At 44.0% G+C, this 13,629-nt stretch overlaps 1 protein-coding gene across 2 annotated transcripts in view; it reads left to right on the top strand.

The window, feature by feature from the left end:
* The window catches only part of Glis3 (GLIS family zinc finger 3), a 429,706-nt gene that overhangs the window by 380,132 nt on the left and 35,945 nt on the right, over positions 1-13,629 (top strand). For both annotated transcript variants that reach the window (XM_028894398.2, XM_028894415.2), the window contains one exon: positions 8,126-8,294. In XM_028894398.2, coding sequence (XP_028750231.1) covers positions 8,126-8,294 — 169 coding nt within the window. The remainder of the gene's footprint in view (positions 1-8,125; positions 8,295-13,629) is intronic.

The raw sequence follows: 13,629 nt of genomic DNA, 5'->3' as shown, positions 1-13,629 counted from the left end.
TTACTTACCTTAATCCAGCAACCCCCTAACTAACACATTGGTTTCTCCATTGCCAGGAACTCTGCTGTCAGGTGACACATGTATATTTTCTTTGTCTTAGAGCATTGGAGACAGTTTGCCATCAATTAGCTGAGGGTAGTGTGTCAGGGATGTACGGGTACTGTCGTTTTAGTCTGACAGCCGCTGATGCGCTTGAGAAGGGATTGTTTCATTATGCTGTTATTGGAGCTGCTGGATAATGATACTCCACACTGCAAAGGGAGCGGGGGGGGGGTGAGACAGGCAGAAAGAATAGATTTTTAGTGATTGGCAATATGAAAATTATTCATGCTGCAAGAAGGCGAAGATTAGAGGGATGAATGTCAAACCCTTAAAAAGCGGCTTTCTCTGAACACAGGTGGAATGTGGATGCAGAATGGTGCCCTTCCTGATGGAGAGGCAGAGGGGCAATGCCTTGACATTAGGCAGGAGGGAAAAAGGGAACAGCCCCTTCTCATCCTCAACAAGGATGAGCATAAACCGGAGTCTCTCCCATTCTCCAGTTAACTTTAGAATTAGATACAGGCTTCCTAGCACATTGCCCTGGCAGATTTTCCTTGCTAGAAAACTCTTTCTGGTGTGTGAATTTAGGTCAGGAGGGCGTTTTCCATTGGATGACAGTGCAATTCAGTTGCTTTGAGGTGTTCTGTGAAGAACAGCAGGTGGTATTAGACTTAAATTTTCCCTTGGGGGACCACATTTCAGGATACCCCCAATATTGGCCATTTTCCTCAGAACGTCTCAGGGGAAGTCTTTCTTTAAATTCTGAAAATGAACCAAGACTGGATCTGTATGCTCTTGGAGAGGAGACACAGACAAAAAGAAGCACTGAAAATGTAAAAGTACTTGAAGAGAAACTGCGCTTCAAGAGGGACAATTGTGTTGACATTTTAGTAACAGGCCATTTTCGCTCCTTAACGAAGTGCAGTCATGCATGAAAATGACTTGTTATCTTCTAAACTGAAATGTATTATGAGTTGTATCTCCAAGGTGTGTATTACTCCTTCAAAGTAAAGGACAACATTTTAACCCTATGAGGATTCATTCTAGGCCCGAACACTTTGTAGCACATGCATAAAAATATTGAACAATAAAAAGCTGATTGAATGTGATGTATATAAACGCCTCCATTGTGAAGAACTCCAGTGCACAGTTTATATGCAGATTTTTTTAAACCTGGGCTTTAGATAAGAAAGCTTAATTGGATATTTACCATTTTGGAGCAGTGCATGTCTCTGTGATCCCCTAATCAATTAAAATTGTATTAATTGAAGTATTGTAGTCAAATGATAAGAACATTCTGTGAGTGTATAACCATAGTCCAGCCTCTGTGCTATGTGTTTTTAATTTTTTTAATCTTGTTTTATTTTCTGTATATCAGAATTTTGACTGCATGTATGTCTGTATGACTGTGTACCACATGTGCAGTGTCCACAGACCAGAAGAGGGCATTGATTCCCCGGGAACTAGAATTACAGACATTTGTAAGTTCCCATGCAGGTACTGTGAACCAAACCTGGGCCTCTTCAAGAGCGGCAAACGGTGTTAACTGCTGAGCCATCTCTCCAGCCCCCATTTGGGCCTTGTAATACATTGTATATTTATAGTTCTTCGTGCAACCCTGTGAAGGATTTTCCTTTTTAAGATGAAGCAAAATCAGGCAGTCCCTAGAGCAGAGCTTTAAACCCAGGTCCACGTGACTCCCCTTGTATGTGCTCTCTTCTGTTCCCAGCCATGCTGACACTGTCCTGAGAGCAGGATTTCTGATGAGGCCAAAGGAGCCAGAATGGCCACTGTAGTTAAAGGGCTTATTGAACTCCTCCCAGGCCTAAATTTTTCCTCTTGGGAGAGAGACAGAGAGACAAGATGAAGCTCACCTTTCATCTGGACCCTCTAATTCTTGTTAATGTCTACTTGAGAGCCAATTTACTTTGGTCTCATCGATTAGTTTGCTCCTCTATGCCTTGACCCTTGAAATTCTGCCTAAGAGATGAATGGCCAGCCCAGACTGCTTCCCTCGTGCTGGCCGCCAAGCAATTAATGTCATTTCTCAGGAGCCCAGCATGCCTCTGACGCCCGTTACAAGTCAGAGTCGCCATCTCTGAATAAGTTTGATCCCCCTTCTAGTGAAGACAAGCCAGAGCAATGCTGGGGCTTTTCAGTAGCCATGAATGTCCTGACGCACAGGACATTCCACATACACAGTAAATCTCCCCTAGGCTCATTATCGATGGCCCAGGACATCCTGCTTGCTACAGTAAAGGGCTCATCTAGCTGATTGCTCACGAATCACCCTGCGGGGTCCACTCCTTTCCTGCCTGTGGATCAGTATGCCTCTGATACGGATCTGAAATCTTCATTTGGGAAAAAGCACATTTCTTACCAGCTGTTTGTTTTCCAAACTGAATAATTCAGTTAATTTCTTGTCTGGATTAAATTTCAAAGCTGGTGAATTTCCCTCATCAGGGTTGAGAATGGGCAGGGACAGAGGGTATGTTGTGACTGTCCCACTGAGAGTGTTACAGCCACCCGTGTGCCTCTACTCCAAGACACCTTTTCAAATGCACTGCTAGATATGGATACACCTTGTTTAGAATTCATCTGGCACTTGAGAGGCAGTGTGGGGTGATGGTTAGGGGCATGTGACCTGAAATTTCACTTTGAATTTCACCTTCACTATTTGCTCACCAAGTGACCATAGCCAAGCCATGTTACCAGGAACAAGATTAGGCCTCAAGCCTAATCAATAAATAACAAATGTTTGTAAGTCCTTGGCACATGACAAGTATTTGGTCAGTCATAACTGTTGAGTTCCCCAATGTGGAGAAGGAAGCAGATGTAATGGAGCTGAGACCTAGTTCAGCACCTGCTACCCCATGTGCATACCTGGACCATTTTTGAGAGTCACAAGAAGTTTAGAATCTTAATATGCCTCAGCCCAAGGCCTTGGGAATCAGAAGGCATGTCTTACCTCCATGGCTCTTTGGGGTTGTCAGACTATTTGATCTCAAAGAATGGAAGTAGAGCTGCCCATGTAGTTTTGAACAGGAAGACATACCAGCTGTTCTCCGCTGTCTTGGGGGTTGGACCTAGTAGTCCATACACCTAGTTTTGCACAGGTCAAGGACATGGCCACTGAGCTGTAGCCATCACCTCCTCTTTGGACTGTTATTTGAGACAGTCTCACTAAATTGCCCAGGCAGGCAGTTGCTTTATTCTTGGAATCTCCTGCTTTCTTCTCCCTGTTATCTCAGATTACAGGTTTACTCCATCAGGCCTCCTATGCTAGCTGCTGCTTGATGCCTCTGACGGACAGAAAAGTCTTTGTGCCCACCCTCTGCATGCATGGAAACAGTTACCAGATGATGTGGCTGGTAGCTTACAACAGCCCTGGGATGGCCCAATGCAAGAAGTCTTTATTTGGGGTCCCTAAGTCTCCTTATATCTTCTGTTCACATGGTGAATACCTCACAAGTAAAGTTCCCCCAAGGGCATCCTGTGCATTAGAAAGAATATATTAATAGTTATTAATAATATATTCCTTATATAATAATATAATGTTATTGAATAATATATTGTTATAATAACCATTATATTGTATGGCTATAACTATTAATATATTAATAGTTATTGTTATTAATGATAAATATATTAATATTTATAGCAAATATGCTGATTGACAATGATTAACCGAAATTATTTAAGGCGGGAGCTTAGACTTCCCTGGTCCCAAGATAGCACCTAAGAGCCACATGGATCCCACAGCCACCTCTGCCTATCACTGCCATAAGCCAGGCCCCATGAGAAAGAGTCCACGGCAGTAGGGAAGAGGGTTCCTGGCTCTGGGCAGCAGGCAGAGTTCACGCATTCATGGCTTGACCAGGCTTTATTTCCTTGGGGAGTTCACCATCTCTTAATCACAAAAGCAATAACGATTTCTAGTTTGTTCCTTTGCTGTGCCTAATCAGTTATTCCAGCTGCCAGTCACCATCCCTGTCTGGAAGTTTGCTGAAAAGCCCCCTTCGAGCTTTGGAGACAGCCCTGACCCCCAAGGTGACACCAACAATGAAAGCTGCCCCCAGGGGCAGTCTGTGTCTGGTTGATTTGGTCACAGCAGTTTTGTTAATACTGTGCTGTGCTCTGGACGGGGGATCCATTTTCTTCTTTTGGCTTTGATCAATAGGCCACATTGTACACTCCACTGGTTGAGTTGTGGAAGTCATTTTGAGTAAGTATGGAAATATTTTTTTTCCTTTTGTGAATAACCTCATAGTTCCACTCCAGCATGGAGATTTTCTTCCTAAGATTGGAAATCCCTTGGCAAAGCCTGCGCGTTTGTCAGTAAGGAAGCATATGCTGAAGCAGGCAGGTCTGTGAGAAGCCGGCAGGTATTGAAACGTAAAACATTAAGAAAGATTTAGCACCTGCCTTATGCAAAGAAAGTGCTGGAATGTTGTATGCAAATGAATAAAGGAATAATACTTGGAGACTGTATCTTAGATGTATCGTTTGATAAGGTGAGACATCCCTGAAGTCACTGTGGATAGCAGACATTTTCTGGGCCACAATGGCAGTTTCTGAGACTTGGGGTCTTTGTTAGAGGCCAAGATTAGTTAGTCCTACTGCAGCCATAGCTAAGTGACTTCAGAGAGTTATCCTTTGTATGTGTATAGAAAGTCATGCTTGTGTCTCTTATTGCTTATCCTCAATTTCATTTCATTCGTATGGTCATAAGTAATATCTACAACTAGCAATTATACCCTGGACTCTGCAGGCAGATTGTTCTGTATAGACATTGATAATAAGTTTCTTTCAGAAGTCATGATCTCTCTATAATTCTCTTAAAATCTCTATAATTTTCATCCCATGTCCTATAACAGAAGTTATAGGCTTTCTTTTGCAGAAAAGTGATCGATTATGTCCTATGTAAGAAACTGTTCAAATTTCAGATTCAAACTTTGAATTGAAATGTGAAGCCCTATCTTTCTTCTTCTCATAGTGTCCCTGGCAGAGTACTTTTCCCTGTTTCAGTATTATAAATCAGCTATAACTATATAGGGAAGGTCTGTGGATGGATGTTTGACCTCGGAGCATGTGGAAGACCCAGTCCTTAGCCTTCGGCTGTATGCCAGTCCCCTCAGATACCTTACCCTACATACCCTCTCCACCACCTCACCCCTCTGGCCATTGTAGTGTACTACATATAGCTTGGACAGTCCTTTCCTTAGCTGTACCAACCTATGTCTGGCTTTCTGCCCCAGGACTCCTGGCTTCTGCAACATGTGTCTGATTACAAATCTGAGAGAATTAACACTTCCCTGGGGCAACCTTTGATCAGAAAGGAGATTGTTGGGTAAATTTTCTACCTCTATGCTAGAGCCCCAAGATAGATGTTATTGGTGTTTAGACTGTTTGTCTTTATTTACTAAAAAAGCAAACATGAATTGATGCAGTTGGTACATAGCAGATACTAAACATGTCTTGTTTCATAGTTTATCCCAGGACCAAGTTTTGTGTTTGCCATATGGTAGCTACTTCACAAATATTTGTGGAATGATTGGCACCTTAGAGAGAAATATGAGAAGAGGCCAGGGCTATAGCTCTATGCTAAATCACTTTCCTAACATACGTAATGTTCCAGGTTCAGTCCCCAGCAGGAAGAGGGAGAAGAGGAGGAAAATACTAAAATAAGTATTTCAAGGTAGAGAACTTAGCAAAAGTACTAAAGTATGAACTGTTGTAATAAATTTGGATGTGGTCACTCACCCGGTTGCGTAGAGCCACAAATGAATGTGTTAAAGTGTTGGAACACTGTTAAGAGGTCAACATTAGTAAATCCTGGTATTTTGGTAGAATTAATGCATACAGGCATTTCTCCATTTTCAAGCTGAAGCCTACTCAAGAGCAGAAGTACAGAAATAATACAATTGTGTGTGTGTGTGTGTGTGTGTGTGTGTGTGTGTGTGTGTGTGTGTGTATTAGATTCATCATTTCAAATAATGTTGGATGGATAGATGATGGAATGATAGGTGCTTGGTTGTGACTTGGCTGAGAGGATAGTTCCTCAGCAACTCCTCACTTTCAGTGACAGACTATAAATGGCACCTTCTCATCCAGCTTATTTAATTGTAGCTAATGTGAAATCCAACAGAAGCCGTTACTGTAGACCTTTGGGAAACACCATGTTTTCTGCTGAACCATGCAGTAAGTAAAGCATAGCATGAGCATCCAAGTTTCCCTGTTGCCCACTGGGTTGCGAGCAGCAAGGGCAGTGCTTCCCTTGTGATAAACATAAACACATACAAACAAAAATACCTCTGGGGGTAAATAAGTGAAGGGTACATTCAGCACCAATTACAAAATAAATGAGAGCTCTTGTTTCTATACTTACAGCACGATTTTTTTTAAGGTAGCTGTGTTTTCACGGTGTCTCTGTGACCTATTATTCCTTTAGTTTTTAGAACAGTATATAAAACCCAAGCTCCATGCTGACAAACACCAATATTGAAACTATTGCTACATTCAATCCAAACAGCCATCTCCCTTGGGCCACATTATTATTTGGAATACAAGCAGAATTGTGGTTCCCTGAGCCAGCAGGGCATAAATGAGGCCAGTGATTCATAAGGTGACTCCGGTGGGTTTGGAAATGTGCAGCTTACATGGAGGCTGACTCGCACAAGAGAAGCTCGGGGTTGACTTTTTGAACTAGTAAGCACTTCCTGGCCTCGCTACCACTTTAGGACTTGGAGGACTCTGGAAAGGTGAAGGTTTCTGAGGACAGGAGTGAACCTGACAGAATGCTGATTTACCAGAAATAAACCCTTCAAATGAGATCACACGCATGTCAGTAGCTTTTTGAGCGGGAAGATGGTAATTCTGCCTCTTCACATGCTCCCCTAAGTCCTTGAACTCTTATTCCATTGGATTAGTCTTTTGGGGGCTGGGTCACCTGGGGTCTTAATTCCACCCTGGTGAGGTTGGATGAAAGTGATATTGGTCTAAAAATACAATTCCCTGAACTTTTAAACCTTCAAATCTTTTTGATAATATGACTTTCTTAATCTTGAACTTGATTTCTTTAATTAAAAAGAATCCATTTGTTCTTTGATATTAGTAAAGTTCAGAAGGAGCAGAAATGGGCATAGAGCAGAGAAAGAAGTGAGGGAGAGTAGGTAATGGTAGCGCCTGGTTGCAGCCTAATAAGATGTCTGCCAAGGAGGTCCCCACACTAAGGTCCTTCCCCTCTGAGAGACTTTGAAAGTGACAAGCCCTGGTTATCAGGTGACATGGTACCAATTAGCTGATATAAATGGGCACATGGGCAAGTTTGAGGTCACACACAGTTCTCAAAGGGGAGGCTGCCCCAAGAACAGGGCTGTGACTCCCCATCAGTGTGTGATTGGCAGTGATGGGGAAAGAACCCAGAGCTGCCTGTGAGGGACCACCTTTTCCTATTTCGTCATCTTGGATAAGGACTTCTTTGGAATAAAAACAGTAATAGTCACCACACCATGAAAGAACTGCTTGAGCCTGCTGGGCTCTTAGTTAAGAAGGTATGGCACCCTATGCTGAGACTTGCAGTTACTCAGGTTCTGTTATCTTTACACTGACTGCAGGGGCCTGACCCACAGTATCTAGCTACACAGTGAGAAGAGGCAGAAGGCCTGTTTTGTGCCCCCTTGCAGTCATCTGACTGAACATACCATCATACAACCGTCGTCTTCCAGGACTAAAGAGCACAAACACAGGAACGTCTGCATAGACACACACAGCACAAGATGGAGTAATTGTAAGGACCGGGGAGGGAGCTGTCAGGGCACACAGCACTTCCCAGACAAACTGAGCCAGAGCAAGCTCAGCTGGAGCTCTGGAGATGGGGGTGACAAAGGCCCTAGACTCCAGGAACCTGTTCCACCATGGAAACAAAAGCTGTGTGTATCCACGAAGGGGAGAGAGAGCTGTTCCCTAAAAGGCACTCAGAGAAAAACAAACAAGCCCCTGAAATATGCTCACTGTCAGCCTTGGTGTTTAAATGTGGCCTCCTTCAGGGCACCGTCTCATGCCGCCTCTCTCTTCATTCCAGCTCCCATTTTCTCCAGCAATCATTCAAGCCGAAATGGAACAGCTGCTGGGGCCGTGCCACCCCCACATCCTGTCAGTCACCCCTCGCCGGGACATAATGTACAGGGGAGCCCCCACAACCCCTCCTCCCAGTTACCTCCGCTCACAGCTGTGGACGCAGGCACTGAGAGGTAAGGCCATCTGTCTCTCTCTCATAATAGGTGTTGCCGCCAAGCCTCCCTCCACAGAGAAGAGCTCTGACAGTTGCTGAATTTTATTAATAATCCGTTGGTGGGTTGAGTTACCCAGGGGTGACATTTCAAAAGTAACATACACAAAGCATGCGGACCAAATATCTCATTATCTGTTGCATTTTTTTTTTAAACAAATCAAATGGTACTGGCAATCAACAAGTGTCAGGAGCTAGAAGCTGTATCCCAGCGTCCCATCCTTGCCATTTCACCTTGGTCCGGGACTCAGTTTTCAGCAAGTTGAGGGGCTCTCTGGGTACACACAGAACCATAGTCACGTGGAGAGTAACACAGCTTTGTGTGCTCAGCAGCCTTCCCCTATTGGCAAAATGGCTGAAAGACAGTAAGCATCCAAATTGGTTTTGACCCATGATTTCGGTGATTTCACCCCATGGTCACTGGGCCTTGCTTTGGGCTCATCAAGGTGGGCGTTTGTGGCAGAGGGGGTCTGTTCACCTCACGGTGGCTAGGCAGCAAAGGGAGAGCCAGGAACGGACCACGTTCTCCCTTTCCCCTTCAAGAGCATGTCCCCCAACAAGCCAACTTCCTTTCGCTAGACTCCACTCCCTCAGAGTTGCATTTTCCTCCCAAGGAGCACTCCAGGGTGGTGCCCAAGCAATGTCTCAACACACAGGCCATGGGCACTTGTTCAAGATCCAAACTGCAGCACCTTGGGAGAAGATGATAAAGTGACAGAAAATGTTACCGATAATCAGGAAGTCACTGCCCACTCAATACTTTTGGTTGGTATCGCACTCAGAAAGCATTTCTGTGGGAAAATCCCTAAATAACTGTATGTTCCTTTTGTATTCCTGAATTCTCCCCTGGATTTAGAGATTTGGGGCCTAGAGGTAGGTTCTCATACCTCGGCTGCCCAGATGAATCTTGTTTGTGTGAACCACAAAGCCAAACAGTTTCTCAGGTAGCATAGGCATTGAGAGAAAAGGAAGTTTTCTCCACACAGGTAGAAGGGAACAGAGTCTCAGACAGTGGGGGCACCTGAGAGATGAGCAGGAGGAAAGGGCACACAGCGGGCAAACAGGCCCTGACAGGCACTCGGGAGAGCAGCACGCACATGGATGACATGTGATAGTCGGTTGGCTGGCTTCTGTGGACCATGTGCCATAACTGAGGAGTTGGCCTTGTCCTGCTGGAAGCAAGTAACCATTGTGAGAAGAAACATGCAAGGAGGTTGACATGGTAGAGGAAGGACTCTGTAAGAAAGCCATTGGCAGTTGGAATGAGTGATGGGGAGGATACAGAGTGAAGCTATTTCAGAGTTCCTTGTGAACAACATGATGCCTTGAAGTAAGACAAAGAAGTAAGGAGAATGCACTCAAGTGCTTTATCAGGAAGCAGAATTGCCAAAGGATAAAGCAGAGGAACCAACTCAATACTCAAGGTATAAAACTGTGCCTTTAACAAAATTTGAGAAATAAAAAAAAGAGAGAGAGAGAGAGAAGGAATAATAAATTGAGTTTCAGAACATGAATTTTACGAGATAGTAAAAGATCCACATGGATGTATGTGATAATTAGATATGTAGATTAGAAAGTAACATCGTGGATAATAAAATAACATGTTATTTTAACATTTTAACATTAGTTAAAATAACATCGTGTGTACATGGTAAATGTAGCCTCTCCTGGAAGGAACTGTCAGCGACATCATGTCCGTGGTCGCCACCCATTAAGTTCATGGTCACTGGAAACAGGAAATCTGTTCTCCAGTTACCTGAGCTTATCTCTTGTATTGTTTTTACAGTTTCCCAGTGGACTGAAAATGGTGCTCACCATAACACACATTAGCTCACACCAGGCTGGTTAGACAGACACAGGCTACCTTGGTATGCCAGAGCGATTAGGGTTGGAAGCTAGAGAATGTTCATTCAGTCATCACAGTGATCCATAAGTCACCCTGTAAGGAGGGAGGGAGGAAGAAAGGTCGGGACCCACTAGCTCTATGGGAATGAATGAAGTAGATGTTTGCACTGTTTTAGGTTTATAGTATCTGCTGCATGTCCTTGCCACAGCATGTATATTCTGACCTCACACCTGACTGACTGGGTAAATGTGAGTTGTGGGTTATCTCTTCCAGTCAGGTTGGAGAAGAGGATGACATGAAGGAGCCCTGAATTACTCACTGTGTTTGCGCTAGGGACCAGGATGGAAACACAAAGAGGAAACAGGCTTGCCTTCCGCTCCAGGTTTATACATCTTTGCTCTGTTTGCCTGGGAAACCCCCCAGTAAAAACTCCAGCAGCTTTCTTAACGGAAACAGGTTGATCACACTTTGCGATTTTAGTGGGGCATTGGCCTCTTTTCCTGCTGTGCAGGCACTGATTCATCATTTACTTAGCTTTAGCTCATTAATAAAATGGGCTGAGTCACTGTCAGAAGTTAGAAGAGGCCCACAGCAGCTGCCCATCTAACATCAAGCTCTTTGATCCTGACCATCATAAAATAAATGTAAGTTCCCTCAATGTGATGAGAGTCTATTTTTATTTTTAAATACTAACTGAATGACACATAATTTCTGGGACTTGAGCGGTGCCATAACACATCTCCTGATGTTGATCTGAACTCCTTAAGGGAAGTGGCCTTTTACTATGTCATGGTGTATGAGCCACCACCGGTACTTTATGTGTGTGACAGTGGCTTCCCTTGAGAGGAACTCAGTGTCTTTGGAAATGTTAATTCTTTGGGCATTATAGTATGTCAGTTACACCAACAAAACACAAAACTATTTATGGGTGGCCATTTTGAAATGGAAAAATCTTTGTAGCCTCAGTTTGTATCTCTCATCTTTGCAAGAGAATGTCAGCTGCCTCTCTTCCTTCTCAAGGCCACAAGCATGGTACACTCTGTAATACTAGTGACAGGGATGGGAACTGTGGACTCCCCACAGAGGGAGGGACTGACTAAAGATCTCCTGAACCCCACCTTTGAGACCTAGAAGATTGATTGCAACAAAAGAAAGGATTGGATCTCTTTGCAGAATGTGTAGTCTGGCACAGGAACTAAGACCAGAAAACATTAGGAATCATTGTTTTGGAAAAAGTAATTAAATTGCCTTTACCAAATAAAGAATGCCAATTTCTCGAGTCCCTACTGAGTACCAGAACACCTCACGGCTTCTTTTATAATGTGTTACTTCAGATGTGGCATTGCTAGAATTCTAGGCACTTGGATATATATGAGGGCTTGTATGTCTCTGACCAACCAAAGCTAATCGTCATAGGGGCCATGTTCTAACTCATTACTAGAAACTTGGTACCATCTGCCTAGATGCTGAAGGTCAAAGAGTCGCCATTTCTCAGCATTGTTTCTGCAATTAGTAAAGCCAGCCTGTTCACTACTTCTCCCTTAGTTGCTCGTGGCCATGCCTTAACTTAGCCTCTCCAGTTATTATTAGCAGCCTTCAGTGCTCAGCTCAGAAACCCTGCCCCTCTCTCAGGTCAGCAGCTGACACCCCTGTGGAACCCCTTGGTTCTTAGGATCTGTTACATCTGTATAACATCTATATACATCTGTATCTGTCAGCTAGAGCTGAGTTCGATATTGGAGGGCAGAGGCCCTGTTTCCTCATAACCTTCAGAATATCTTGCTCTGAGTTACGTGATGTCACATGTTGAGGAAGCTTTAACAAGGGATAAGGAGTATTGAGGAGAACGTCCAGGAAACCGGAAGGCGTTGCCTGACCACTGTCCCCGTGGAAGATTCCCATAGTTTTCTCTTTGATTTTTGTTTGTTTTGTTTTTGTCAGAGGACAGTGGTCTTGATTCTCAATGCTTCTGCCATTGTCTACCTCTTGCAAACTTTGATGTAATACCTAGATGCCGGTCTACCACACATAGGCACACACCAAGAGGTATGGTACTTTTATAGCCATGGTAACGTGGTCTCTTATTTGCATATGTAACATCAAAATACCTCAAAACTAGGCCTGTTGCTTTCCCATTCTTGCTCCTAAGCAAACAAGGATCCTGGCATCTTCTTCTACACAGCTTTTTCTTAGCCTCACATGCATTAGACATAATCTTCCCTCTCTCTTCTTAATCTCCTAGTATATGTTCAGTTACCATAAAAATGTAACAAGATGTTAAAGCTTATCAGGATCTCTCCTAGCCCTAGGGGCTTCGTGGTTCGTCGAGCCTTTTATTGGGCTGGTATTTATGAAGCATGAGATAGGCTGGACCCTGAGGACACCATGGGACAGATGATATATTAGAGCAGTGCCTTCTCTGAGCATGGAGTCTCATGGGGCAGCCAAGCCAGTAGGCCACAGTAACTTAGCAGACGAGGAAAAGGCGATGCAGGGGCTTTGAAGGCACAGAGCAAGAGCATCTGTTCTCAGAATGAGGGAGGAAGCGTTGGAAGAAGCTTGGCCCCCGAAAGCTGGTTGTGTGTAGGCAGTAAGGTGTATGCAGATGTCAGGAGGGAAGACAGCAGACATGGGCAGGGCTGTGCATGTAACTGAGAGGAACCCCATGTTAGCCACAGGGAGGAGTTTCTCCTTCCTCTTGAGAACAAGCATTTGTTTGTCTGGCCAGTAGGAAACCATGGTGACTATAGCATTCCATCTAAATGTGTCTGATGTTCATCCACATCAGCATATCTTCCAGAAGTGACAGGGGATGGGAAAGTGTTTCACTTGGTCCTCATTCAGACAAAGGCTGTCCTCTGTAACTCGTAGACTAATAAGCCACCACTGTGGGGTTGGTATTATTTATTTCCTAGTATAATTTGAAAAGATCATTTTTGTTCTTTGCTATTCCAGCTTTCATCCTTCACAGTTATGGCTTATCAGGTCTTTGAAGAGTCCCTGAGTGTCAAAAAAAAAAAAAAATTGAAAATCTTCTCTCTGTTAGCGAGAGAGTAACAAAGGTCTAGGAATCAGCGGCACTAGTTGGCCTCACTTGTCTGTTGTATTAGAGGAGGGTTGACTTCTGCTAAGGGCTCTCCACAGGACTCTGTGCATCCTCACAGAGCTGCAGTTGACTCAAGGCACATCACTGAGTGACCCCCTGACATGGACGTCAGATACTTTGTCGTGTGCACTGAGACGTTCCTAACCCAGAGGGTAACTAATAAATACAGAACAATAAATAAAGTTCATCAGTCTTGATTCTCAGGATCATGTGACATGAAGTGAACACCATAGCAGCAGGCTCTCCCACTGGATGATGAAGATGCTAGCATCAGAGAGTTCTATGAAAAGTCAAGATGTGGTCCTTGCCTAGCATCCCCTGAGGATGTCAGTTGCTTTCTAGAAA

This window comes from Peromyscus leucopus, chromosome 1 (genome assembly GCF_004664715.2).
Source record: "Peromyscus leucopus breed LL Stock chromosome 1, UCI_PerLeu_2.1, whole genome shotgun sequence".
Classification (NCBI taxonomy): Eukaryota; Metazoa; Chordata; class Mammalia; order Rodentia; family Cricetidae; genus Peromyscus; species Peromyscus leucopus.
This window is presented reverse-complemented; position numbering and strand designations above follow the sequence as displayed.